General features: G+C 36.1%; 1 protein-coding gene across 1 annotated transcript; it reads left to right on the forward strand.

Moving 5' to 3' along the window:
* Positions 1 to 27,500, forward strand: LOC121377034 (FAS-associated factor 2-like). The gene is made up of 14 exons (XM_041504876.1): positions 1 to 88; positions 2,468 to 2,536; positions 6,460 to 6,563; positions 9,904 to 10,019; positions 10,853 to 10,882; positions 13,271 to 13,371; positions 14,440 to 14,525; positions 16,043 to 16,134; positions 19,889 to 19,987; positions 20,610 to 20,691; positions 21,540 to 21,621; positions 22,666 to 22,755; positions 24,223 to 24,366; positions 26,751 to 27,500. Exons 1-14 carry the CDS (start codon positions 29 to 31, stop codon positions 26,928 to 26,930), a joined length of 1,335 nt encoding a protein of 444 aa, XP_041360810.1. The 5' UTR covers positions 1 to 28; the 3' UTR covers positions 26,931 to 27,500.

Genomic DNA, 27,500 nt, shown 5'->3' on the forward strand with positions numbered 1-27,500 from the left:
CGGAAGTTGCGTTTTTGTAGACATTTTCATGATGGCCGACAATGATGATTTAACAAATGAACAGACTGAACAATTACTTCAGTATCAGGTTGTTATATTGTTAATGTTGTACATGACACACAACTTATTTAGTTAGATGCATGCTTGTTTTAAATGATGCAAATATTAAATATTTGCCACAAATTAATGATACAATGTTCACAATGTTAACAATTTCTGCCAAAATGAGTTTGTTCGTTTTCATCCAGTAACGTGATTTAGGTCAGCATGATCGTTATTTTGTTTAATGCAAATGAACTGTATGTAAATATGATATTTTACAGCGTATAATTTGGACAATCCCAACCAGTGCTGCCCAACTGGTATATCAAAAGCCAGGCCCACAGTATTAAGGCTGACAATAGTCACTCTTCGCAGCCTTGTTTTGGCATTGTACACAATTAATATATAACATACATGCCTAGCGTAATTTCACTTCAAATCCATATTTCGTAAATGTATTATTTTTAAATTACAATTTTTTTGTGAAACACAGTCACTAGGCTCACGTTTACCGAGCGGATTCTAGCAGCCAATTAAGCTGGCAGACAATTTCAGATGACACGCATGGCGACGTTCTAAATACTGGAATCGTACGCCTCATACACACTGATATGCTAATTATTAGTATTCACTATAACTTAAGAATTTCAGAGTTTAAAAGAGTATCTTTATATAAAAAAACACAAAATCAAAATAACAACCAAGACTCATTTTTATAAGTCTTAAAATTTCTTCGAAAGGCGTATGAGTCCGGTGTTTAGAACATCGCCATGCGTGTCACAATGGAAATAGCTGGCGATCAAAGTATTCACGGTATCTCCAAAGTTGCGAAAATGAAATCTGTTTTATAGATCTGGGGATAATGATAAGTACTCCAAATCAGTGGTTATACAAACCCGACCGATATGACTTTTTTTTTCTTTTTCAAATCAGTTTTTTTTTCGATTTTGTTTTTCATGCACAGTCATGTTTACAATGAGTTCAGGTTCGACTTAGCTACACATTCGCGTTGGTCACTGTCACTAAAAATAGTACTAACATTTTCTTATTAACTGAGGACCTGTTCTATAAGCTTTTACAGAATTTTCAGAATTTTTTTTTTGAGAACAGGTGTGCCACGATAATCAATTAAGTTTTGTTTTCATAAATTAATTGTACATTCAATTTATCACCCAAGATGTAATCATAATGAAGAACCTGACCACTTCCACTGTTTGTATAAACTATAATCGGTCAAAATGGAAACAAAATTATTAATTTTTATTTCTCTTACAAAAAGAAGAATAAAACATCACTACGGGTTGAAACTAGGGTCTGCGACTATAAATCATTATGGAATTAACAGTGTTATTGGTGGGTGAAAATTAAAGGAGGGGGCCACGCAACACTCCACCCTTCAAAAACAACAACAAATCCCATCCTGTTGTTTGTACATAATTTTATAATTTTTTTAGAATCGGGGCTTCTAGATTATGGTAGCCCCACTCCCATGGCTAGTGATATTCAATGTTGGGCTGGTAAATATTGACTGTTGCCATGCCCAATGGCTAGTGATTTTTTTGTGTGTGTCAAATGTTGCAGTTAAGTCTATTTTGTAAATATAAATATCCTGAACCCACCCCAACCCTCAGTGTTAGTATTTTTTTTTTAGCTCTATCTCCCTCTTTAGGTGACATATCTGATTATTACTATTATTTAGTAAAATTGTTTTAACTTAAAAGTAAAGTAAGGCTAGCGGATTTTTAATCGTTGCTAGTAAATTTTTAAAATCACTGATCCCATGGCTAGTGGATTTGAACAAAATTCGAGAAGCTCTGCAGAATTATTTTTTGTATCCCACTGCCCCTTTCCTTTCAGTCCTTTGAATGCCATCTCATTTTTTCCCGATCTGGTAACTACTTCTATTTTTCAACTTCTTTCACTGTCCACCTCCACATCCCAGTCCTTGTCTCTCCAAATGCGACAGATGCTTACTTAATAAATACAAAATGCATTTTCACTATTTCTGTAAATGCACATACCTCTAAGAAATAAATTTTTAGAGATGAACTCTGGTCTATTTTTGTTTTACCGGCTAGTAAAACAAAGTGGACATCCAGCCAATGCACCACAACTGGTGTATATCAAAGGCTGTGGTATGTGCTATTCTGTCTGTGGGATGGTGCATTTAAAAAACCCTTGCTGTTAATCGAAAAGAGTAGCCTTGAAGTGGCGGCATCAGGTTTCCTTTTTCAATATCTGTGTGGTCCTTAACCTTATGTCTGGCACCATATAACCTTAAATACAATGTGTTGAGTGCATTGTTAAAACATTTCCTTCCTTTCGCTTAAGCCGTGGGTTAGGCGAGACTGCAGATCTCAATAATGTGCTGGTTTATCAGAGATAAATGATCTACCATTAAACAAACGTTCCCTTTCTGTTGTAGGATTTGACTGGTATTGATGACATTGCACGATGTCGAGAAGTTTTGCAGAGACACAACTGGGATATCGAGGTGAGCGTACAGGACAGTTAATAGAACTATGTGCATCAGGAACTCGCTAAATTTGCGAATTTTACTAACAATTGGCAAATTTTATTTTAATTTGGAATTATTTAATAACTGACATTTTGTTGGAAAATAGCTATAAGTTTTGTATTTTTGAGATAATTTGCCCAAATTTTCTGATCACCCAGAGTTAGCCCGATAAAGTTATGTTATGGGACAACTGGGGAAACTATACATGTATCATATAATAGCTAGCATATCCAGTGTATTCAAAGTATGTGATATTTTTCATATATACTTTCAGAATTTAATAACTTTGCAAATTAGATGTAAATTAATCAAAGTCAAGGTGCTATGTTTATTGACATTTAAGCAAACATACTACGGCGACACTCTAGAATTGATGTATGCACTAGTTTATTTTTATATAAGGATATCTGACATCATTTCCATTCAAAAGGACACCGCATCACATATTCATATATGTTATTTGAATATTGATCGATGGCTGACTGGCAGGGCTAAAAATTTGTCTTTGTTACGAGAATCCAGGTGGATTCTCATGGAAGCAGTCCACGGGAATCCTCTGATTCTAAACATTTTCAGAGAAGAACTTTACCAACAGTGTTATAGAATTCTGTGTCATATGCTACTAACTGTAGATTAAACTAACTATGGTAACTAACTATGGATTAAAAAAAACAACCCTTACTATTTACTGGAAAGAATAACCAATTTGATAGGAGGGCCATTCCGTGGTAATTATTTAAGCCAGGACGTGACATTCTGACTCTTATGATCTCCTTCACTAAAAATCTTTTTTAAATGAAATTGCGGTTTTATCATTTATAGACTCATTATATATAGTAGTATAAGCATGTCAGGCCTAATTTTGTTTTTGTAAAAAAAAAAGACTTTTGAAGTAAAAAAATAAAATGTGCCAGGATGTGACGAAAATGGTCTTCACTTTTTTAACACTGCAGTAAATTCCAAAACTCTGCTCTCCTGATAGAATGTTTACTTATTGAAATACACTGTTTAATACAATATCCAGTCTATTTCTAAATGCAGTATAGCAATTTACTAAAAAAATATTCTTTATGATTTAACATTTACTTTTTAAAATTTCAGTACAAGCCAGGGCGTGACTTTTTGTCCAGTTCACTTATACAACTAATAAATGATATGTATATCAAATACTACTAATGAAACACTGTTGTTTTAAGTGTTTTTATCATCAAAATAAGTGCATAAAATCCTAATTAATTGAACCATTGTGTAAAAAAAAAAAGTTCTCATACAATATTCATATAAATATACTTTTATAACCAGTGACCATACTGTCAACAACATTGTTTATCCTGATGTTGCTAAGTTTGGTGATTTTTGTCTTACCTTTACAATACATGTACAAACTAAAAAGATGAAGTATAGGTATAACTTTTTTGTTAGCTGCGGCATCAACTTTTGCATTTAGCGCAACATTGATTGTACAAATGTAGCTACATTTCTCATAAATCACATGTCCTGCATCAGTAAAGCTTCATTTATAGTTCTGTCTATGAATGTTCACCTCAGTGCACATCAAAATTTGTTTTTCAACTTTATTATTTTAAAATTTTAATTTAATTTTTTGAAGTTATTTTTTTTTAATGTTTTAAAAACATTTTTAACATGTATTGAGATAGATATCTACATATGCACTATCAGTGACACCGAATAAGTTATGGTAGGCCAGACATTTAATTCTGTAGAATTCTTGTTTGCAATTTACCATACCGGTATATTTTAGAATAAATATATTATTATATTTTGCCTTGTGTTAATATTTTTATGATCATCTGATTTAATTGGAATTCAAAATATGAACCCCAGTCAGTACAGAAATTTTAATTTTTTGACAGTTTCTTCTTTCTGTTTATCATTATCTGATAGGCCAAACTATCAACAATGTATATTAATATAAACTGTTGATGGTTGACAATAGCAAAAATCTCAACGACAATTGGTTTGAATTCCCCCAACCCAAGTTTATCTTCCACATGTAGCTGTCAATTACATCCTTCACTGGAGAAATGTTTGCTTATATATATATATATATATATATATATATTCCAATTCATGTTTGGATACCTGTATCTGCCAGGAACATTTGGTATAAATACAATATTCTTTAAATTGGTGGATTATGAGTAATTCATTGTTTGGTAAAAAAAATAGAAGCATAGAATTAATTGATAATAGTATTTTTGTAACTACATAAATCCATGTTAAATATTCAAACATGCTCCCCCAAACATCCAGTTTCTGCGTTTCCGATTCTTAATGATGAGATCAAAAATACTGAAAATGAAAGTATTTTCTTTTAGGTACACATGCATTATTTAGTCATTTTTGCCAATTTCTTTATATATAGAGATTTAATACATTTTTAATCTTTACTCATTTTAATATGCCATCTTGAATGTCACATCCTGGCTCAAAGTTTGAGGTGGTTATTTTACTAATTTAATACAACAAATCATAATTATACCTTTTATTTATACTTGGAACATTGAGAAGAAGGAGAATTAAAAAGGATTTTTATTTCTGAAAAATAGTTTTTAAATAAAACTAACTTTTATATGTCAAATCAGCCAGGACGTGACATTATATATTTTGAAAAATAATTTAATATACCAATTATGACATGAAAGAAGGCAAAGTAGTATTTTCATATGCAGTATATTTTAGGTATAATGTCCTGATACCTAATTTTTAAATTTGACATAACAGTAATGAAATATTACCAAAAAACAAATGTCACGTCCTGGCTTACAAAAATTATTTTTTCAAATAAAACTGTAAAACCCATAAAACATAAGTAAATTGGCAATAAAAGTATATTTATATGTGCTTAAGGGTGTTAACTTTAAGCTATAATAAAAACTTAGTTTAACAGATCATTTTGAAATTAACCCACACCCATGGACCAAATACCATGGAATAGCCCAGTAACAGTCTATCCAATTTTAAAGCCAAAAAACCCCCCCCCCCCCCCCCCCCCCCCCAGGTTTTTTAGTTGTTGGTTCCATTTTTTCTTTTTTTAGGTGTCTTACCAGCCCTACGATTAATCAGCAAATGTTTCGCTAACATTCACATTGAACTATTTGATTGGTTCCCAATGTAGCCATTTCGTTTACTGTGAACCGCACAAACAAGTCTGGCAAAAGTTTTTTTGCTCGATCTGGCTGGATGCAGCCCTTTACTTTTTGAAGATTGCTTGTTGGTAAACAGCACATGGGATACTTTTGCCGATGTATTTTGCGCATTGGTTCAATGTTTGTATGGATATTACTGAAACACATTTCCACAACCGACAAAAAGATGTATTGATTAAAAAGAGCAGGTGATTCAAGGTTTGGAACATAATATCAGCAAACTAACATAGAAATGTCTGATGTATTACTAAATTTGGGAACACTTAATTACTGTCTATTGTTATTACCTGTATGTAAGAATTAAAAAAAAAAAATTGGTAAGATTTTACTCACTGATTATTCAGTTTAATAAATTTTTGGAAATATTTCACGTGAATCCAACTAGATTTGGATGTTTTATGCTTGCGAGAATCCTGGGGCAAATCGGATTTGGAGATCCACGCAAATTTTTAGCCCTGACTGGAATTAAAGTTGTATATATACAGTTTACAAAAATATGTTGTATTAATCGGCATCTGTACCTAAAGACCATGTCATTTTTTATTCCCAATTGTGGACTAAAAAATCCCCAATCTGAATGTAAATATTCCTTTTGTTTATTATTATATAAAGATATATTTTGAAAACGATATGGAAAACTTGACACGCCTCACCTATAACATTTCATATGACACAAATAGATATATTAATTTGAATATGCTGAGGTGTTAAACGTTTGTTTCTTTATAGACTGCTGTTCAAGACACGTTCAATGAACGTGAAGGGGCTCCACGGGTGTTCAACCAACCAGAACCTCGCCAGCCATCCATGAACCTGGAGCCGTTGGATCAGAGGTAAAGGGTTCCAGAAGAATGTGCAGCCAGGGTCCCATACTGACTTTATTCTGAAATGTAAATTAGAATGGCAAAATAGCCTTTAGGCGAAATCAATGGAACCTTGGTCTTGCCTTCCCAGAATTTATGTTACTAATGGAAAAGAGTTGCTCATGGAATGGTTTGGTTTGGAACTCTATTTAATAAACATGCCCCTATACCTCGAAGCTTTCAGGAAGGTCTGTCTAATTATCTCCTTATCCTTAACCATATGTCCCAACACCTAATGAATCATTTTGTTCAGTATCACATTGCAATTTGCTATATTAATTAGTGTGAGAGATCGCTACACAATTTTAAAACATTAACAGTGGTAGCTAATCAGTTTTCACTCAATTGACTACAATAATATTACTAATCAAAATTTTAAAAACAAAATATTCTCTGATATAACCCTAATTAAAATGTGTGACTGTGCCGGTAAACAAAACATTTTTCTTTCTTTCTTTCCCCAAAATTTAACATATTTCATTAATGCAAAAAACAAACTTAACTGCTTGCATGTTTCAGCTGGGCATCTTAAATTGTTTTTACCACCACTACAGTTTTAAAATAGCATATCCAGAATACAGGGCCGGACGTAGCCCAGTGGTAAAGCACTCACTTGATGCACGGTCAGTTTAGGATTGTGCCGGTGCACTAATTGGGCTATTTCACGTTCTAGCCAGTGCACCACATTTGGTATATCAAAGGCTGTGGTATGTGCTATCCTGTCTGTGGGATGGTGCATATAAAAAATATCTTGCTGCTAATTGAAAAATATACGGGTTTCCTCTTTAAGACTGTATTACTAAATATTTGAATTACTAAATGTTTGACATCCAGTAACTGATGATTAATAAATCAATGTGCTCTAGTGGTGTCATTAAACAAACTAAACAAACTCTAGAACACAGAACCACATGGTTTGCTCCTACCTGAAGCTTCTGACCCTTTTCATATAAAATCATCTTTCCATACATGACCTGACCTGACCTCTGATCAATGTAGAGCAGTGGTAAAGCGTTTGTCTGATGCGCGATCAGTCTGGGATCGATCCCTGTCGGTGGGCCCATTGGGCTGTTTCTTGTGCCAGCCAGTGATCCCTGTCGGTGGGCCCATTGGGCTGTTTCTTGTGCCAGCCAGTGATCCCTGTCGGTGGGCCCATTGGGCTGTTTCTTGTGCCAGCCAGTGATCCCTGTCGGTGGGCCCATTGGGCTGTTTCTTGTGCCAGCCAGTGATCCCTGTCGGTGGGCCCATTGGGCTGTTTCTTGTGCCAGCCAGTGCTTCACAACTGCTGTAACAAAGGCTGTGGTATGTGCTATCCCATATATGTGAGATTGTACATAAAAAAAAAAAATTCACTTGATGATAATTGAAAAGAGTAGCCTCTTTTATTATTTGTGTGTTCCTTAACCATATATGACTGGAAATAAAATATGTTGTGCATCATCAATTAAAATATACCTCATTGTCTTCCACATGTCCAGCCCTCTACATTGCGACTGATTTGGGGGTTTTAATTTGGCGACTAAAACATTTCATGCTAAGTGTATCTATACTACTTGTCAGGGCTTCTAGATTATGGTAGCCCCACTCCCATGGCTAGTGATATTAAATTTTGGGCTAGTAAATAACTACTATTACCATGCCCGACGGCTAGTGAATTTTTTGTGTTAAATGTTGCAGTTACGTCTGCATGTATTTTGTGAATATGAATATCATGCGCCAGCCCCAACGTTAGTGTTTTTAAGCTTTATCTCCCTCTTTGGGTGACATATCTGATTATTACTATTATTTAGTAAAGTTTTAGTTTTAACTTAAAAGTAAAGTAGGGCTACTAGTAAATTTTTTTAATCACTGATCCCATGGCTAGTGGATTTTAAATACATTCTAGAAGCCCTGTACTTGTGCACCAATACTATACTGTAGATGTTACATATAGTAGTGAAGTAATTGTCGTGGGTTTTCTTTTCAGAGTGTTCACAATAGGAAGACGCCCACCCCATGGGCTGGTACAGTGAGGGTATTACCTGTAGACGTGAAGTAATTGTCGTGGGTTTTCTTTTCAGAGTGTTCACAATAGGAAGACGCCCACCCCATGGGCTGGTACAGTGAGGGTATTACCTGTAGACGTGAAGTAATTGTCGTGGGTTTTCTTTTCAGAGTGTTCACAATAGGAAGACGCCCACCCCATGGGCTGGTACAGTGAGGGTATTACCTGTAGACGTGAAGTAATTGTCGTGGGTTTTCTTTTCAGAGTGTTCACAATAGGAAGACGCCCACCCATGGGCTGGTACAGTGAGGGTATTACCTGTAGACGTGAAGTAATTGTCGTGGGTTTTCTTTTCAGAGTGTTCACAATAGGAAGACGCCCACCCCATGGGCTGGTACAGTGGGGGTATTACCTGTAGACGTGAAGTAATTGTCATGTATTTTCGTTTCAGAGTGTTCACAATAGGAAGACGCCCACTCCATGGGCTGGTACAGTGGGGGTATTACCTGTAGACGTGAAGTAATTGTCGTGGGTTTTCTTTTCAGAGTGTTCACAATAGGAAGACGCCCACCCCATGGGCTGGTACAGTGGGGGTATTACCTGTAGACGTGAAGTAATTGTCGTGGGTTTTCTTTTCAGAGTGTTCACAATAGGAAGACGCCCACCCCATGGGCTGGTACAGTGGGGGTATTACCTGTAGACGTGAAGTAATTGTCATGTATTTTCGTTTCAGAGTGTTCACAATAGGAAGACGCCCACTCCATGGGCTGGTACAGTGGGGGTATTACCTGTAGACGTGAAGTAATTGTCATGTATTTTCGTTTCAGAGTGTTCACAATAGGAAGACGCCCACTCCATGGGCTGGTACAGTGAGGGTATTACCTGTAGACGTGAAGTAATTGTCGTGGGTTTTCTTTTCAGAGTGTTCACAATAGGAAGACGCCCACCCCATGGGCTGGTACAGTGGGGGTATTACCTGTAGACGTGAAGTAATTGTCATGTATTTTCGTTTCAGAGTGTTCACAATAGGAAGACGCCCACTCCATGGGCTGGTACAGTGGGGGTATTACCTGTAGACGTGAAGTAATTGTCGTGTATTTTCGTTTCAGAGTGTTCACAATAGGAAGATGCCCACCCCATGGGCTGGTACAGTGAGGGTATTACCTGTAGACGTGAAGTAATTGTCGTGTATTTTCGTTTCAGAGTGTTCACAATAGGAAGATGCCCACCCCAAGGGCTGGCACAGTGGGGGTATTACCTGCTTCTCTTCCCATATGAATACTGTACATATTACAGTAAAGTAATTATCGTGTATTTTTGTTTCAGAGTGTTCACAATAGGAAGACGCCAGCCCCAGGGGCTGGTACAGTGGGGGTATTACCTGCTTCTGTTCCCGTTCAGATTCGTTTATATCACAGTCTGGGACATTCTCAGATTTTTCTGTAAGTAACTAAATTACGGCTTCTAAAATTTTTCCATGCCAAATGCAGTCTGACTGTCATAGATTAATTTTTCACTGGAATCTATCAGTACTGCTGATTACAGCTACAAATTTTAATACTGTCTAATATTCTTGTCAGTACATTAGAGTTTAATTGTGTGGGGTTTTTTTGGTTGCCAAATCAGAATTAAACTGCATGTGGATAAATATATTGATAATACATTTGGCAAAGAAATCACTTGAGAATTAACTTGTGTAATGAGCCCTAGTACCACACTTAGAAGTTAGATTGTTCTCCCATTAACAGAAGGGTGCAATAAATCTCGAAATGCATACTTTTTAACCCACCCCTCAACATTCCTTATCACCTCGTACAACGTCACTTACGGGCGTGGTACAAGTCAGTTACCAAATAAACTCGTGGTAGATGTATCCATTGCACACTTTCCATGTTTTGATTGACAGCATATACACCCTTATGCTGCCGCATTTGGGACTTTCAGTTGTCAATCAAAACATCGAAAGTGCAGTAACTATGTATACCACGAGTAAGTAGCTTTTTCTCACTGGATAGAGCCTCAGAATTAACATGTAGCTGTTAACTAAATATGCTGGGGTGTTCTTTGCTTTTAAGGGAGTTCTGGGGTCTAATTCACAAAAGTCGCTTTGGCTCTGCTAGACAACAAAGCATCCTCTTTGCAAGTCTCTTTGCATTGCATAAAATTGAGAGAGTTTAGTGAATTAGACACCTGGTTGTTGATTCAGTTTACTTAGGGATGTCAGTGTCTGGTGCTTTCAGTTCAAGCATTTATTGTTCTGTTGTCGGTTTTTCAGATCGATTGATACGCCCTGATCCAAGGAGGAGTGAGTGTTTACTTTTAAATAATTAATTAATAATTAAAGTAATCTATTACAGTTTAATGGCATGCCAATGGTCTAGCTGTAGCAGTGCAAGTTTGTTCATTTCTCTATGAACATGAAAATGATGTCAAGGGAACATCACATCTGATTGTTTTGGTAGTTAATGGTCAAGAACTGAAAAAGAAATTAAAAATAAAATTTGAATGTTGTGGTGATTTTTATTTAAAGATATGTTTCAAATTTAATTAAAAGAATTGTCTGTCTGTTTTAGGTACACTGGGTTATGAAAAAAATCTTTACGTCCTTGGTTAAAAAACCCAAAAACATGTTTGGTCTACATGTAATTGTCAGTTTATGAAATCAGTTAAACTTAGAGTAAGAATGCTATAAAAAATAGTTTTTTGTTTTTTTTAAATTGCATTAAAGGGACAGAGCCTAGTTTTTAAACACTAAGGCATATTGTTTTACCTAGACTAGTTTTTAAACACTAAGGCATATTGTTTTACCTAGACTAGTTTTTAAACACTAAGGCATATTGTTTTACCTAGACTAGTTTTTAAACACTAAGGCATATTGTTTTACCTAGACTAGTTTCAATCTGTAAAAAATGGACACTAAGTTTGGTTAGTTTACAAACCGGTAAGAAATTTGGATACAAGAGAGTGAAACAAGAGTGTGATTTTGAAATACCCTTAAAAAACCCTCCATAACCATTACTTCTCAGAAGCACATGCGTTTTTTAAAATATAAAAAATGCATTTTATATACCAGGATGAACAGATAACCTTTGAGTGGCTGTACGGAAATGGATAATCTAAGGAATAAAATATAAGTAATGTTTGATTTCAGTGATCATAAACTGCTCTAATTGTAAAAAAAAAAAATGCCTTGGAGTTTGAAAACAGTGTCTAATTTTACTGCTTAGGTCTTGCTGTCATTTGTCATATAAAGTTAATGCTGAGTTACTATCATAGCCAAAGTTATCATAACATCTGTGCTGTTCGCTATTTCACCAATTACCTGCAGTGTTCGAGATTAAAATTTTGGGGCAGTATCCCAGTTGGATACTAACATTTCAAAATCTGGTATCCCACCTGAGAATTTAGTATTATATGGTATCCCGGTGGCATATTGGGGTCTTGAAGTCTGGTATCCAAAATTAAATTCTGGTATCCCCGGGATATCGGGATACTGTTAATCTCGAACACTGACCTGGTACTTCAAAATTAGAAACAGAATTGAAAAAGAAAGAATATAAGTTGTTCATGTGTTAGTGTATACATTTATCAAGTCTTTAAAGGGACATTCCTGAGTTTGCTGCAATTTTTAAGATGTTATTGACTAACAGAGACTTTTTAACGATTGTAATTACATATCAAATATATTTTTCTGCATAATATATTAGTGGTTGTATAGTAAACGTGTTTCTGATCGTTCTAATATTTGTACTAGGTTAAATTTCATTTTATTTCCTAAAATATTTGTTTTCGTACTTATTTCTTATTTGAAGAGAAAATCTAGTTTGGGATTCTTACAAATATTAAGACGACCAGAAACACATTTAATATACAGACATTGACATTCTAAACAAGAAAATATATATAATATGTAAGTTTAATCGTAGAAATATTTTATTAGTCGGAAACATCTTACAATGCAGCAAACTCAGGAATGTCCCTTTAACTAAAATCATACTTTCCGTAATCAATATTAAAAAGACAGGGAACCAAAAACAAATGTTTTTTTTTTTTTTTTAAGTAGTAATTCAGGGCTTCTAGATTATGGTAGCCGCACTCCCATGACTAGTGATATTCAATGTTGGGCTAGTAAATAACTAATATTGCCATGCCCGACGGCTAGTGAAAACAAAATAATCAAGGTCAAATGTTGCCTGCACCCACCCCAACACCCCAGTGTTAGTGTTTTTAAGCTTTATCTCCCTTTTTAGGTGACATATCTGATTATTAATATTATTTAGTAAAATTGCATTAACTTAAAGAAGGGCTAGTGAATGTTTCAAATCATTGATCCCATGGCTAGTGGATTTTATAAAAATTCTAGAAGCGCTGGGTAATTAAAAAGAGAATTGTCTTTTTAAATGGTATTTAAAATGTGGCTCAAATAGAGTTGATACAACTTCTTGAGCATTCTAGTAGCACTCGTGATTATGAATAACGTAGTTAGAATATTAAATGGCTCTATTTTCAATCCCTGCAATTAAAAAAATGTCCATGGCATAACCACATTGACAACATGGGGGAAAAAATCAAATATACTCCACAGCAAAAAATATACCACAGATAATTAAAAACTCCACAGCAATCTTCACGTCATTGCTGATTGCCGTGGGCAATTGCAGGGGTTGCATTTTAACGTCATGTTATTCTACAGATGTGACGGATCCTCTTGGTGATGTGATGAAGTTTATTCGCAGCTTTGAGGAGAAATACGGCTCTGATCACCCTGTCTTCTATCACGGAACTTACAGTCAGGTGAGAGTTATTATTATGGCTGTCCCTGACATAAATAAAAATATTAATAATAATTTGTCACTATCCATTGTTGTAATTAATTTACCATTATTTGCTCTGTCTCTCTCTCTCTCTCTCTCTCTCTCTCTCTCTCTCTCTCTCTCTCTCTCTCTCTCTCTCTCTCTCTCTGTCTCTGTCTCTGTCTCTGTCTCTGTAAATGCCCCAACTAGGTTGTTATGTATTTGAAATCTTGTGAAATTCAACACTGCATTTAATGAACTTTGACAATTTTTAAACAGCAGTTTTCTTATAATCTTTCTTTATAACAATGAATCCATTAATGTTCGTGATTTTAAGGTACAGTAGAATCTCATTGGCTCCAACGCCCAACGGTCGAACCTATCAGTATTCTCGAACCAAGAACAGAGTCCCAATTTTTCTCTGTAACAGACACTTTTTTGCGAGGTTTGTACAATTGATTTTTGTGTTACAGAAGCACCTGACAATGGCTGAATGCATGGTTCGAACTACCCAATGGGTCGAACAGACTTTGATGCACCGACAGTGTTCGAGCCAATGAAATTCTACTGTACATAATTTTACCCTTCGTACCCACCACTCACACTCACTCACACACAAACACACTCTCACTCTATCTCTCTCTCTCTCTCTCTCTCTCTCTCTCTCTCTCTCTCTCTCTCTCTCTCTCTCTCTCTCTCTCTCTCTCTCTCTCTCTCTCTCTCTCTCTCTGTGACTACCCTAGTTTTGCACAATATGTGAGTACTTTTTTTTTTTACAGGTACCCCATACATGTTTCAAGCACAAGGCTACCTGACAAAGTGGTACTAGATGAAATAAAATTGCATAAATTTTTTGCTCAGATGAAACTAGGTTATTTTTTAAAACCAACGCACACTCACATTTATCACCAATCACAGGACTTGTGGTGTTCACTTCTCTGTCAAAAGTTGGGTGCACCTCGAACTTTGACCCAGCTGGAACTTATTTGGTTTAGTACTACCATAAGCACCCAATGACAATTTACCAGCTCCAGGCTTTGATGTTGTGTGGTATTTTCTCTTTATTTAGGCTTTAAATGATGCAAAGCGCGAGTTGAAGTTTCTGTTGGTCTATCTCCATGGCGACGACCATGAGGATACAGATGAGTTTTGCAGGTAACATTTTTCTTGACTTTCATAATCATTGGATGGTAATCATGTGATATAAACAGAAACAAATGTGCCGCTCGGGCAATACAAGAATCCGGTCACTCGTTTTGTAAAATCAGTACAACTCACAAGCTCATATAATAATCTTTATATATTTTAAAGTATATTTTAAACTTTTAGTATTAGAATTATGGATTGTCTGTTATTTCTTTTACATTCATCGGGGTATCAAAAAAAAAAAATCATCTGCAAACTGTGTGAATCGGCAAAGCCGTTTTTCACAAATGTTTGCAGATTAGTTTATTTTTTCATACCCAGATGAACGTAAAATAAATAACAGACAATCCTTATAATTCAATAAAACTCAGTTGCTAATAATAACACAAAAAATTCATACTTTATTTTAAATTATTTTTGATCCGTAAACAATAAAACTCATTAAGACAGCTTGCCCATATAAAATAACGTCATCAGATATAAGGTTCCCTGATGACGTAATTTTTACATTCATCGAGAAATTAACAGACTCCCGATGCTATGTCTGGACCAATGGGATGACGTTATATTGTAACGGAAATTTAATTATGACATGCTAACTGATTTTCAGAACTTAAAATAGCGGCATCTGAAAATGAATAGCACATTTTAGACCTAGAAGGTGCAATAGAAATTTGCCTGCTGAAACCACCTGAAAGAATAGCAGGCAATTTTTCAAGAGACCGATGCATCTCATGAAGAACAATTTTAACATCCCGTACAATGGCAGAGATCACATTTTGATGGAAACTTTATTGTTGTCGTATTGTTGACTTGTACTAACATCCGTATACGTTCACAGCTAACCCTCAAATTGTAGTTAGACACATAGTAATTAAACGATGTGCTGGGGTGTTGTTAAACACATTACTTTGTTCCTTTTCTCAACAGCTGGTAATCCATGAAAGTATACTGAACAGCTAAAAAGTGCATTTATTTTTAATATGTCAAATATCCCCCCCCCCCCCCCTCCCAAAATGATAACCCTATTGAATATGGAATTATTTAAAAAGTATGAGGAGTAACTTTGATAATTCACACCCATTACTACCGATCTTCAGTGAAAACTTTAGGCCAATATGTCAAATATTGTCAAAATTGCAAGTAAAAAAAAATATGATGCTAGACAAAGAGAGCAATAAGTCCAATAAGTGTCGCATTTGTTGACTACATGTATGGTCCTAAAATTGTCACTGAAGATAGCAAATACCCATGTAGTAATAGATGTTAGTATGAAATAGCAAAGTTACAATCCCCATACTTCAAAAAAAAAAAAAATACAATTCCATATTCAGTAGAGTTATCGTTGTTTTCATGATAAAATTTATTTAGTAAATAGACTGTTAAAATGGGTTTAAAATGTTCATAAGACACTGATAATTTTAAGAGTCCCCAAAACTAATTGCATTCATAAAGAATAGTTTAAAATAAATTAAACAAATTTTTTTCTTTTTTGTTCACTATATTAAGCATTCTGTTCTTTACAGGAAAACGTTATGCAGTGAGCGAATGTATGACTTTGTGGCATCCAGAGTATTGTTTTGGGCATGCAGCACAAACAGTCCAGAAGGCTATAGAGGTAAACTAAATCATACAGTTCACGACCCAACTGTTAAAACAACTGGTAACTAACAGTCCAGAAGGCTACAGAGGTAAACTAAATCATACAGTTCACGACCCAACTGTTAAAACAACTGGTAACTAACAGTCCAGAAGGCTACAGAGGTAAACTAAATCATACAGTTCACGACCCAACTGTTAAAACAACTGGTAACTAACAGTCCAGAAGGCTACAGAGGTAAACTAAATCATACAGTTCACGACCCAACTGTTAAAACAACTGGTAACTAACAGTCCAGAAGGCTACAGAGGTAAACTAAATCATACAGTTCACGACCCAACTGTTAAAACAACTGGTAACTAACAGTCCAGAAGGCTACAGAGGTAAACTAAATCATACAGTTCACGACCCAACTGTTAAAACAACTGGTAACTAACAGATGGTTTGTAAAAGTCTCCAGGGCCGGGACATAACCCAGTGGTAAAGCACTCATCTGATGTGCAATCGATCTAGGATCGATCCCCATCAGTGGACCCCATTGGACTATTTATCATTCCAGCCTTTGCTCCACAACTGGTGTAACAAAGCCTAGGGTATGTACTATCCTGTCTATGACATCTTTAACATTCCTTGCTTGTAATAAAAAAAGAGTAGCCCATTGTGTGGCGGAAGCAAGGTTTGCTCTCACTATCTGTGTAGTTCTTTACCATATATGTGATGCCATACAGCACTTTAGATGGCATCAAAGTTGAGGCGATAAACGTTGTGCTAAAAATACATGTGCCCAAAATAATCATACCCAAATTAAGTACGAACCAGCTGACCTCAAAACCTCTGAAATGTTACATTTAACTGGATTAAAATAACTTGAAATGCATTTCTGAATATTGATAACTCTACACATGGGTGTCAATCTGGCTTTAAAAGTGTGTGGGGGGGGGAGACGTGTTAGTGTGTGTGTGCTAAATAAAAAGGGGGGGGGGGGGGGGACATTTATATAGATTGTCCCCCAGCGTTGAAAAGTGTCCACCACCGATCCACCACCGATCGACGCCCATGACTCTACAGCAGCTGTTAATGACAGTACTGAACTAAAATGACCTTTCTGCATCTCAGAAATGACATCCTTGTTGTGCCCAAATTAGTGAGATTTAAAGCTGCATTTAAAATGTGTTGAATGTGTTGTTAAACAAGATATGTCTTCCTTTTCTTCCCGAAAGTCTGTAATTACCTCAGCTGAAAAAAAGAAAGAAATGTTTTATTTAATGATGCACTCAACACATTTTATTTATGGTTATATGACGTCAGACATAATGGTTAAGGACCATACAGATATTGAGAGAGGAAACCCGCTGTCACCACTTCATGGGCTACTCTTTTTGATTAGCAACAAGGGATCTTTTATATGCACCATCCTACAGACAGGATAGTACATACTACGATCTTTGATATGCCAGTCGTGGTGCACTGACTGGAATGAGAAATAACCCAGTGGGCCCACCGACGGGGATCGATCTTAAACCGACTGCGCAGCAAGCGAGCGCTTTACCACTGGGCTACGTCCGGCCCCTATCTCAGCTGAAGTCAATAATGTAGAAACAGAAATAACACAACAAAATCTAGAACTCTCTGTTGTTGGTTTGGCCGGATGAAATCCTGTTGTTAGTTTACTTGATTGTTGGTGTGTGGACTGTACAGTATTGATTTTATGACAGACAGTGAAAAATGTTGATACTCCCATAGTTAACTGTACATCGAACCCAATCTAATTAAAATTAGCTCCACTATTACAATGTGGATCTAACAGCAGCCAGTTGGAGCTCATGTCCACCAATCAAACCTTACTTGCAGAATCATGCCAGAGATTTGAAAATAATTTGAAAATATTCTGAATTATCCTGAGGGTATACGATATGTTTCATGTGAATTACGAATGCCTTATTTAGACCAGTAGAACTAATTTTAATCAGATTGCTAACAACACTGCGTAGTCTCCAATGTCCAGGTAACATTTCGTCTGTAAATAATAATTTAAATATTGAACAATCACACTTCGCTTTTTATAATGTTATTTGGGAGCATACAAATTCTAAAAATATCGGGTGAGTCTATTTTAGTGGCCGCAGTACAGCGAACCATACCAATACGTACGTGATGGGTCATCAGTCTTCAATTTTACATTAAAAATTATTTATTTATTTATAAAAAACCCCCAACTAAATCAGTCTTCAGTTTTACATTACAAATGATTTATTTTATAAAATAAAACATGTTTTACGGCATTCGTAATTGACATAAACATGTCGTATACCCTCAGGATAATTCGAAATATTTTCAAATTATTTTTAAATCACTGGCATGATTCTGCAAGTAAGGTTTTGATTGGTGGACATGAGCTCCATATGTAAAAGTGGAACTAATTTTAATTAGATTGCATCGAACCAACAGTAGAGCTGGGGCGTAGTGAAACTATTCAATATTGACACCAGTCTATATTTAATCAAATATTTTCCCCACAGAATTGGTGTAATTATTTCAGATATAGTGTTTCTGTGTGCAAGATTCTGATCTCTCAAACCAGTCTTTGTGGTGTTATAAATAAAATATGAATACATCAGCAGTGTTCGAGATTAATTTTTTTGGCCAGTATCCCAGTTGGAAAGAAATGTTTTATTTAACGACGCACTCAACACATTTTATTTACGGTTATATGGCGTCAGACATACGGTTACGGACCACACAGTTTGAGAGGAAACCCGCTGTCGCCACTACATGGGCTACTCTTCCGATTAGCAGCAAGGGATCTTTTATTTGTGCTTCCCACAGGCAGGATAGCACAAACCATGGCCTTTGTTGAACCAGTTATGGATCACTGGTCGGTGCAAGTGGTTTACACCTACCCATTGAGCCTTGCGGAGCACTCATTCAGGGTTTGGAGTCGGTATCTGGATTAAAAATCCCATGCCTCGACTGGGATCCGAACCCAGTACCTACCAGCCTGTAGACCGATGGCCTGCCACGACGCCACCGAGGCCGGTATATCCCAGTTGGATACTAACATTTGAAAATCTGGTATCCCACCTGAGAATTTAGTATTATATGGCATCCCGGTGGGATACTGGGTTCTTGAAGTCTGGTATCCAAAATTAAATTCTGGTATCCCCGGGATATCAGGATGCTGTTAATCTTGAACACTGATCAGGGGTTGAAATGTAGTTTTTTTACCACTATTCCAAAGGAATAGTGAATTTAAAAAAACACTTTTCCGTCTAAAAATGTACTATCCCTTCAATTATTAATGTACCACTAGTTTTCCTGACTGTGCAACCTTCGCCCTGTACAACATTGCGTAACGAACAATTGTTTATATACCAGTCTACGCATTACTGCGTACTAGTTGGAATTACAAACGATCTCACTCCAAACATTAGTCTCGATCAAAAAGACGTTTATTTTGTACCGGTATGTGCATGAGAAAGGTCTTAATAGTGCGAGGATTTGTTCTGCAGAAAAATGTAGCTGAAGAAAAAGTAAGCAGAATAGTCGCAGGCGATTTTCAGTATTCCATGCTTTATTTTCACTTTCATGACGGAATAATGGAAGAATTGTTTTACTATTCTGTTTCGAAATTTACTATTTGCGGAATAGCATAAAATTCTACCCCTGTACATATGGGAACTTTACACATTTTAGTTCCATTTCATGTTTGTTGCACCATATTTTAAAATATTGGACATCGTACACCGACTACAACATCATTTTTCTGTTTCAGTGTCTCAAGCGTTGCGTGAAAACACGTATCCATTTCTAGCGTTGGTCGTCTTGCGAGATAACCGCATGACTGTCGTGGCAAAGATTGAAGGACTCATAGGTAAGTGGTTTGGAAAATGTTTTATATGTTGATACTCTCATAGTTAACTGTTGGTCGTCTTGCGAGATAACCGCATGACTGTCGTGGCAAAAATTGAAGGACTCATAGGCAAGTGGTTTGGAAAATTATCTTGTATCAGCTTGAAATTGTCCTGTGTAATTCTTTAGTAGTATCATGTTTTATTACCCACATGGTTAAAAATATTTTGGTACATATCAGTTGTCCAGTGTTTAAGCCAGTTTAGGACCAATAGGCATTTTGGTAATTCTTTGCAATATTAAAGACCATGGTATGTGAGGTTTTACCTGTCAGAAAGTGCACATAATGTAGCAGGTTTCTTCTGAAATTTTTGTCATATTTATCAAATGTTTGGCATCCAGTAGTCAATGGTTAATAAATCAATGTGCTCTAGTGTGCTCTAATAACTTTTAAATTTTAATTCATAATTAGTGAACTTTAGTTTAAAATTTGAGACCATGATGTTTTTATTCAGTAAATCTACTAATTTTTCTGTTTCTTTTCAACTGAACCTGATTTCAAACAAGTGGGATTTTCCTCCATGTTAGTAGACTTTCTGTAGATTTTTATTAACTTCATTTACTTTGTTTCTCATTTATTTCAGTAGATACAGGAGATCTAGTGACAAGACTGGAGAACATTATGCGAGACAATGAAGGTTCTTTGATAGCAGCCAGAGCTGACAGGTAGCAATGTATATTGTCTGTTTTTTATATGATAGAAGGTGTTGTTGTTTTATGTTTAATCTGGAGCGGGGGCGTAGCCCAGTGGTAAAGCCCATGCTTGAGCCTTAAAACTACATGTACCTATAGGTAGTACTAAACCAAATAACTTCCGGCTGGGTCAAAGTTCGAGGTGCACCCAACTTTTGATAGAGAAGTGAACACCACAAGTCCTGTGATTGGTTATAAATGTGAGTGTGTTGGTTGTAAAAAAAATTAGTTTCATCTGGGCTAAAAATGTATGCAATTTTATTTCATCTAGTACCACTGTGTCAAGTAGCCTTGTGCTTGGAACATGTATGGGGTACCTGTAAAAAAAAGTACTCATATTTTGTGCGGAACTAGGGTAGTCATAGACGGTACCCGTTATCTCAGAAATGAGCAGCTTGACACACACTTTTTTGTGATTCACTTTAAGGGTGAGGGGTGGTAGTATTTATATCCGTGGCGTTTATGTAGATTGATACGTTGCAGGTAGGAGTTTTAGCCACATATGTTACTATTGTCGTCTATGGGATTTGATTTGGTAGTATACACCCTTTAACCTTAGTTTAATTGATTCTGTTATGTTTCAAAGAAACCAGTGCTCCATAACTGGTGTATCAAAGGCTGTGGTATGTGTTGTCCTGCCTGTGTGAAAGTGCATATAAAAGATCCCTTGCTTCTAATGGGAAAAATGTAGGAGGTTTTTTTCTAAGACGTCATGACAGAATTACCAAATGTTTGACATCAAATAGCCGCTGACGACGATTATATCGATGTGTTTTTGCCGTTTTGAAAACAAAATGTTCACTTTTTAAACTTTGTTTCAGAGAAGAAAGGAGCTTTAATCAAACCCTCAGGCTGCAGCAAGATGAGGCATATTTAGAGTCGCTAAAGGCCGACCAGGAAAAGGTATGTTATGTTGTAGGGATTAATGTGCACATTCAGAGCAAGCTGTTTTAGCGGACGTCTGTCATGGGGACAGGTGCTGGCCAAGCGGCTCCTCCGTCCAGGACAGGAAAACGGTTGGGGTGGGTGGAAGAAGGGACTGCCTGCACTGGCAGGTGCAAGAGAGCACCAGTAGCCTAACCGGGGTCAGTAGCTGGCGGATCGGGAAAAAAAAGGTAATGAATGTTCTCCCTTTTATAGGTTACTTCCTATAACAGCATGTTTTAAAACTATTTTGTTGCCTCACCTTTACAAGATATACATGTAGGTATTGTCTTTTCCATAGCAGTGGCAGTTTTGCGTTTAGGTCAGTTTCTCACAAACTATACGCCCTAGGTCAGTAAAACATTTGTATGGTTTATAGTGGCACCTATAGATGTTCATCACAGTGAACACAGTCACATTTGTTTTGGTTCAGTACACATTAATATGTTGCTTATAATTATTATAGCTGTGATGTTTCAGTATATATATATATACGTGTATATATATATATATATATATATATATATATATATATATATATATATATATATATATACACATACACATACACATACACATACACATACACATACACATACACATACACATACACACACACACACACACACATATATATATTAATATACATATATATATATTATATAGTGATTTCCCTAGAAATTAGGCAAGGCATGGTAGACCAAACACTTTTGAGGCATTTTCGGGGCACATTTTTTTCATTAAAAATACACAAAAATTAATTGAAATAAAAGATATAAAAGGCATATTTTATTAATTAATAATACCTTTTTGGGTGTTTTATAAAGTCAGTTATAAAATTAATTACTGAAAAAGGCTTGTTTAATCTCAAGGCAGCATGGTGCTGATTGAGGCAAGATGGTGCTAGACTATTGAGACATGGTGCTGCACCATGCTAAAAAAAGCTAGGGAAAACACTAATATATATACAGACAGACAGACAGACACACACATATATATATATATATATTTTGTGTGTTAAAGGAACGAAAGAAAAGGGAAGAGCGTGAAAAACAAGAGGTTTTGGAACAGAGAGTTCGAGATGAAGAATATGAAAGATTACGTCTTATGGAGGTTGGTATCCCAGAATGCACTTCTACGATTAACGAGACAGTCCCCTACCTGTCGAACTGGAGGGGACTGTACGTTTTGTCTCTGTCTGTCTGTCCGTCTGTCTGACATATAGTTTCCGGACTTTTGTTTCACAATGCCTCAAGACAGTGAGCTGAAAGTTTGTGTGTAACTTTATCACAGAGATCAAGTTTGACTTTTCATGGCTCATTTGTGACAGAGTTCTGATCCTTGAACTTAAGAGATATGCAAAAATGTGTTCTAGACTTTTTCTTGCAGTCTCCGAAAATATGGAGCTGAAATATGTGTGTAGGTTTATCTTGTACAGTAACAGATCCAAGTTTAATTTTCACAGGGCTATCTCTGCCATTCGCCAAATTGATGTTTTGTTGGAAAATAACTGAGTTTTGCATTTGTGTTTAGATAATTTTGCAAAAAATTTTGCTCACCCAGAGCTAGCACTGTTTTATGTCCATTTTGTTCACATGGTTATTGCCCAGTCTGTTTTCCAGACATTTTGTTCACATGGTTATTGCCCAGTCTGTTTTCCAGACATTTTGTTCACATGGTTATTGCCCAGTCTGTTTTCCAGACATTTTGTTCACATGGTTATTGCCCAGTCTGTTTTCCAGACATTTTTGTTTTTCTTTTGCAATGCCTCAAAATATTGAGCTCAAATATGTGTATACAGTAGCTTTATCATGTACTGTAACAGATCAAGTTTAACTTTCATAGTGATTTACCGTCACAGAGTTTTGGCCCTTGAACTTAGAAGGTAACAAATTTTGTTCAGGCCCAGTAGGGACATGTTTTGGTTTAGCAATTTAGAGGGGCCAAAAAACATCCCAGTGTATTGTTTGTGCAATTAAGGGGCGGGACGTAGCCCAATTGTAAAGTGTTCACTTGATGCGTGGTTGGTTTTTGGTGTTGGATCGATCCTCGTCGGTGAGCCATTTGGGCTATTTCTTGTTCCAGCCAGTGCACCAAGACTGGTGTATCAAAAGCCGTGGTATTTGCTATCCTGTCTGTGGGGTGGCGCATATAAAATATGAATAGTTACTAATGGAAAAATGTAGCGGGCAGGGCTCGAAAGTCGCCAACAAATATGGTGGCCCCCCAAAAATAATAATGGATGTTGGCAAATTATGATAAGCGAACCATGAACCACGAGCAAGATTTATATATGCAACACATTTATTAATAGTGGCTCATACAATGTATGTTATAGCTCTAAAGAAGATCGACGAAATAATATTATTTTCTGATATTTAAATCATCCAAACGGGACATTGGTCACATTTGGCGACCTGGCCACAGGCCGCTTCGAGCCCTAGTAGCAGGTTTCTTCTCTAAGACTATATGTCAAAATTACCACGTTTGACATCCAGAAGCCGATTATTAGTAAATCAATGTGCTTTAGTGGTGTCGTTAAACAAAACAAACTTTAACGTTGTTGTTTTGTTTGACCAGGAGCGTGAAAACCGGAAGCATGACCTGATGAGAGAGATACCGGATGAGCCAGCACCGGATGACCCGGACGCAATACGAATCATGTTGAAGGTCCCCAGTGGGATCAGACTGGAGAGGAGGTTCCTAAAGTCTCAGTCACTCAAGGTCGGTGGTGACAATAAGCCATTATTGCCCTGTGATGAGATCGATGCTGGGCTGTCTCAGGCACTCGCCAAATTCACCAGTTGCAAGTTTTAAAAACAGTTCGGCAAATTTTATGTTAATTTGGCAGAACATTTTTTTTTTTTTTAAATAACCTGGTTTGTGCAATTTTGTAATTTTATGAATAAATTGGGCGAAACGATTTGCTCACCTTGAGTTAGCCTTGCTATTTGATGTTTTATGGAGCAAAAAAATAAATATATTGCCAGCGGCCACGGTTGATATTTATTTTTTGCACTCTATAAAAAAAACAAATTGCACTGATATTGGTCTCATCACAGTGCCATAATTGTTTTATTACTTCAATCATTTAATATAACATATACACAAACTAGGCCTATATACAAACAGTTGAGAACTATGCTGTCTAGCAAACAAGCAAGAGGATTCGTCACAAGTGTTTTTTAATGTGGAAAATATCAACCAAGTCTACGTTAATACTGATACTTATACACGAGTAGCGAATTCTATTTATCCTATAACACTTCTAAAATAACATTTGAATTAAGTTTTTAGTAAATCACAGTATAAAGTCGCCACCATCGATAATATGACGTCATCATGATTAACACAAATTAGTTTGACGTCACACATTTTAACTAAGTCTTTGAAAAAGTTACACTCAGGTATACAGGTCTTGTTGGTTTGTAAATAACTGACCCATCCACAGCAACATATTACCTAGAGACCTTGTAAATTTGCATACCATTAGTAACAAGGTTAATACATATACAGAACTTCACATACGTTGTTTTCACTTCCTATTTATTGCACAAGTTTATTTTGCACAAGAATATATATACCATGAGACCGCGTAGAGGTTGAGTGGTATGTACTTTCGAAAAACAAACGAATGCAATAAATAGGAAGCAAAAACAACATATGTGAAGTTCTGTATTTATTACATACCTTCTTTTATGTTTTACAAAAATGGTTTTTAGTTTAACATCATAACAACACTTTCTTAAATCTATGATCAAAACTCCTTTCATGGATTTGCTCAGCGTTCAGAATCATGATCTGCAGCAGCCGTGTGTAATGTTTCAAATACGATGCGAGTCATTTGTAAATCATATATGACATCAGTAAATAAAAGGCGTTAACTGCAGTAAAAATAAAAAGGGAATTCCCCTTTTAAAAGTTCCAGTCCAGATTGCATATATGTGCAATACAAAATAAATTTATCACATTTTTTAAAATGTCTTTATCACTATAGTAAGATTGAATAGGTATGTAATAAACTAAATTATCACATGGGTTTATGACATAGATTTCATGGATAAGTTATAGGATAAATTGCACTATGACATCATACATGAAACATGACATCATCTGTAAGTATTTACTGGCCAATGATAAGAGGATTCCCCGTTTTACACCAAAGCTGTCATGATTTATGGGTTTGCAAAACCACAGAGAAGTCGAATATGATCTCAAACTGAAAGAGAAACGCACATGGCATAAAATTAAGCAATCAGAAGGCATGTAGAGTATGCTTGAGTTACTCAAGAAGTCTTGTGCACCTAAGATTTGGTTAAAGTATGTGATGTCAAACTATGTTTGTGCCAGTTGTGATGATGTGATATTACCGATAAAGGCAACTTTAGAACTGTAATTTACTAAATATCGAATTAAAATGTCATAGGATAAATAGAATTTGCCACTCATGTTTTTTTAAATGTAAAACATCAACCTCGTCTAGTTAATGAGGATTTGTTCCGGCAAAGCGACAACAAATACCATCTTTCACATGCAATAGCCGATGATTACTAAATAAATGTACTCTAGTGGTATCGTTAAACAAAACCAACGTTTAACTTTTTACAAAATAAAAAGATGAGATATAGATATTACTTTTATGTTTGGGGTGGCTACGATCTCAACTTTTGTGTTAACTTAAAAGTTTCACGTTCAGTTCAGTTTCTCACAAACTATAAGCCCTAGGACAATGAAACTTGGTTTATAGTTGCATCTATGGATGTTCAAGGGGCGAGACGTAGTCCAGTGGTAAAGCGCTCGCTTGATGTGCGGTTGGTTTGGGATCGATCCCCATCGGTGGGCCCATTTCTCGCTCCAGCCAGTGAACCACGACTGGTAAATCAAAGGCCATGGTATGTGCTATCCTGTCTATGGGATGGTACATATAAAAAATCCCTTGCTGCTAATCGAAAAGAGCAAACCATTTCCTACTATGAATGTTTATCACAGCGGACTGAAAAGGTTTATCGTAAGCGAGACGTTTAATTCTACAGAATGTTTTTTTGATAATTTCTTTTTCCAGCATTTTACTGAACTTAATGGTTGTTGTTTTGTTTTTTTCTTTTCAGTATTTATACTACTATGTGTTCTGCCACAAAGAATGTCCAGACAATTTTTCAGTTGTTTCCAACTACCCGCGGAGAACTTTAGAATGTGAACCCACCGACTCTTGTCCCGAACCTATGACATTCGAAAAGGCCGGTCTTGGAAAGTCAGAAATGCTTTTTATTCACGACCACGAGGCATAACGTCTGCTCTAGAAGGATTGGATTAAGTGTTGCTGCCTTGAAAATTGGTTCTAGAAGAATGGTATACGTGATTTCATCATCAGTGGTGGAAAGATTGCTTTTATGCACAAAAAAAGATGGAAGTGTTCTGTTGCAGACAAAAAAAGAAGAAGAAAGACTTGAAAACGAAAACTTGTTTGTGGTGTGAGGTGGGGTTGGATGGGGTTAGGATCGAAACCCCAAAATGTAATGGTATACCTTTGAAATGTTACAAAATGGGTGCAAAGACAGCAGCTTTGAGCAACTTTGATGCACAGAGAGAAAATTATAAGAAAAGTGAATTACCTCATGGTAGTTGGAAACCTAGACGCTGTGTTGAGTACATTTGTTTTTCTTCTTCCACAATACCACACGGAAAAGAAGTAACATCGTTTGACTAATGAGGACTGGAAAGTTGTGGATTCATTACCCTCTTGTTTGTGTTTCGTCTTCTCTGTTCATATCTGAATGGTTTTATGTAACAGGGGAAGGGGTGTAGGTTCTTACATGTACATGTTTTTTTTTTTTATCTATTAAAGGTATTTCGCCCTT

This window comes from Gigantopelta aegis, chromosome 7, assembly GCF_016097555.1.
Source record: "Gigantopelta aegis isolate Gae_Host chromosome 7, Gae_host_genome, whole genome shotgun sequence".
In the NCBI taxonomy this organism is placed as follows: domain Eukaryota; kingdom Metazoa; phylum Mollusca; class Gastropoda; order Neomphalida; family Peltospiridae; genus Gigantopelta; species Gigantopelta aegis.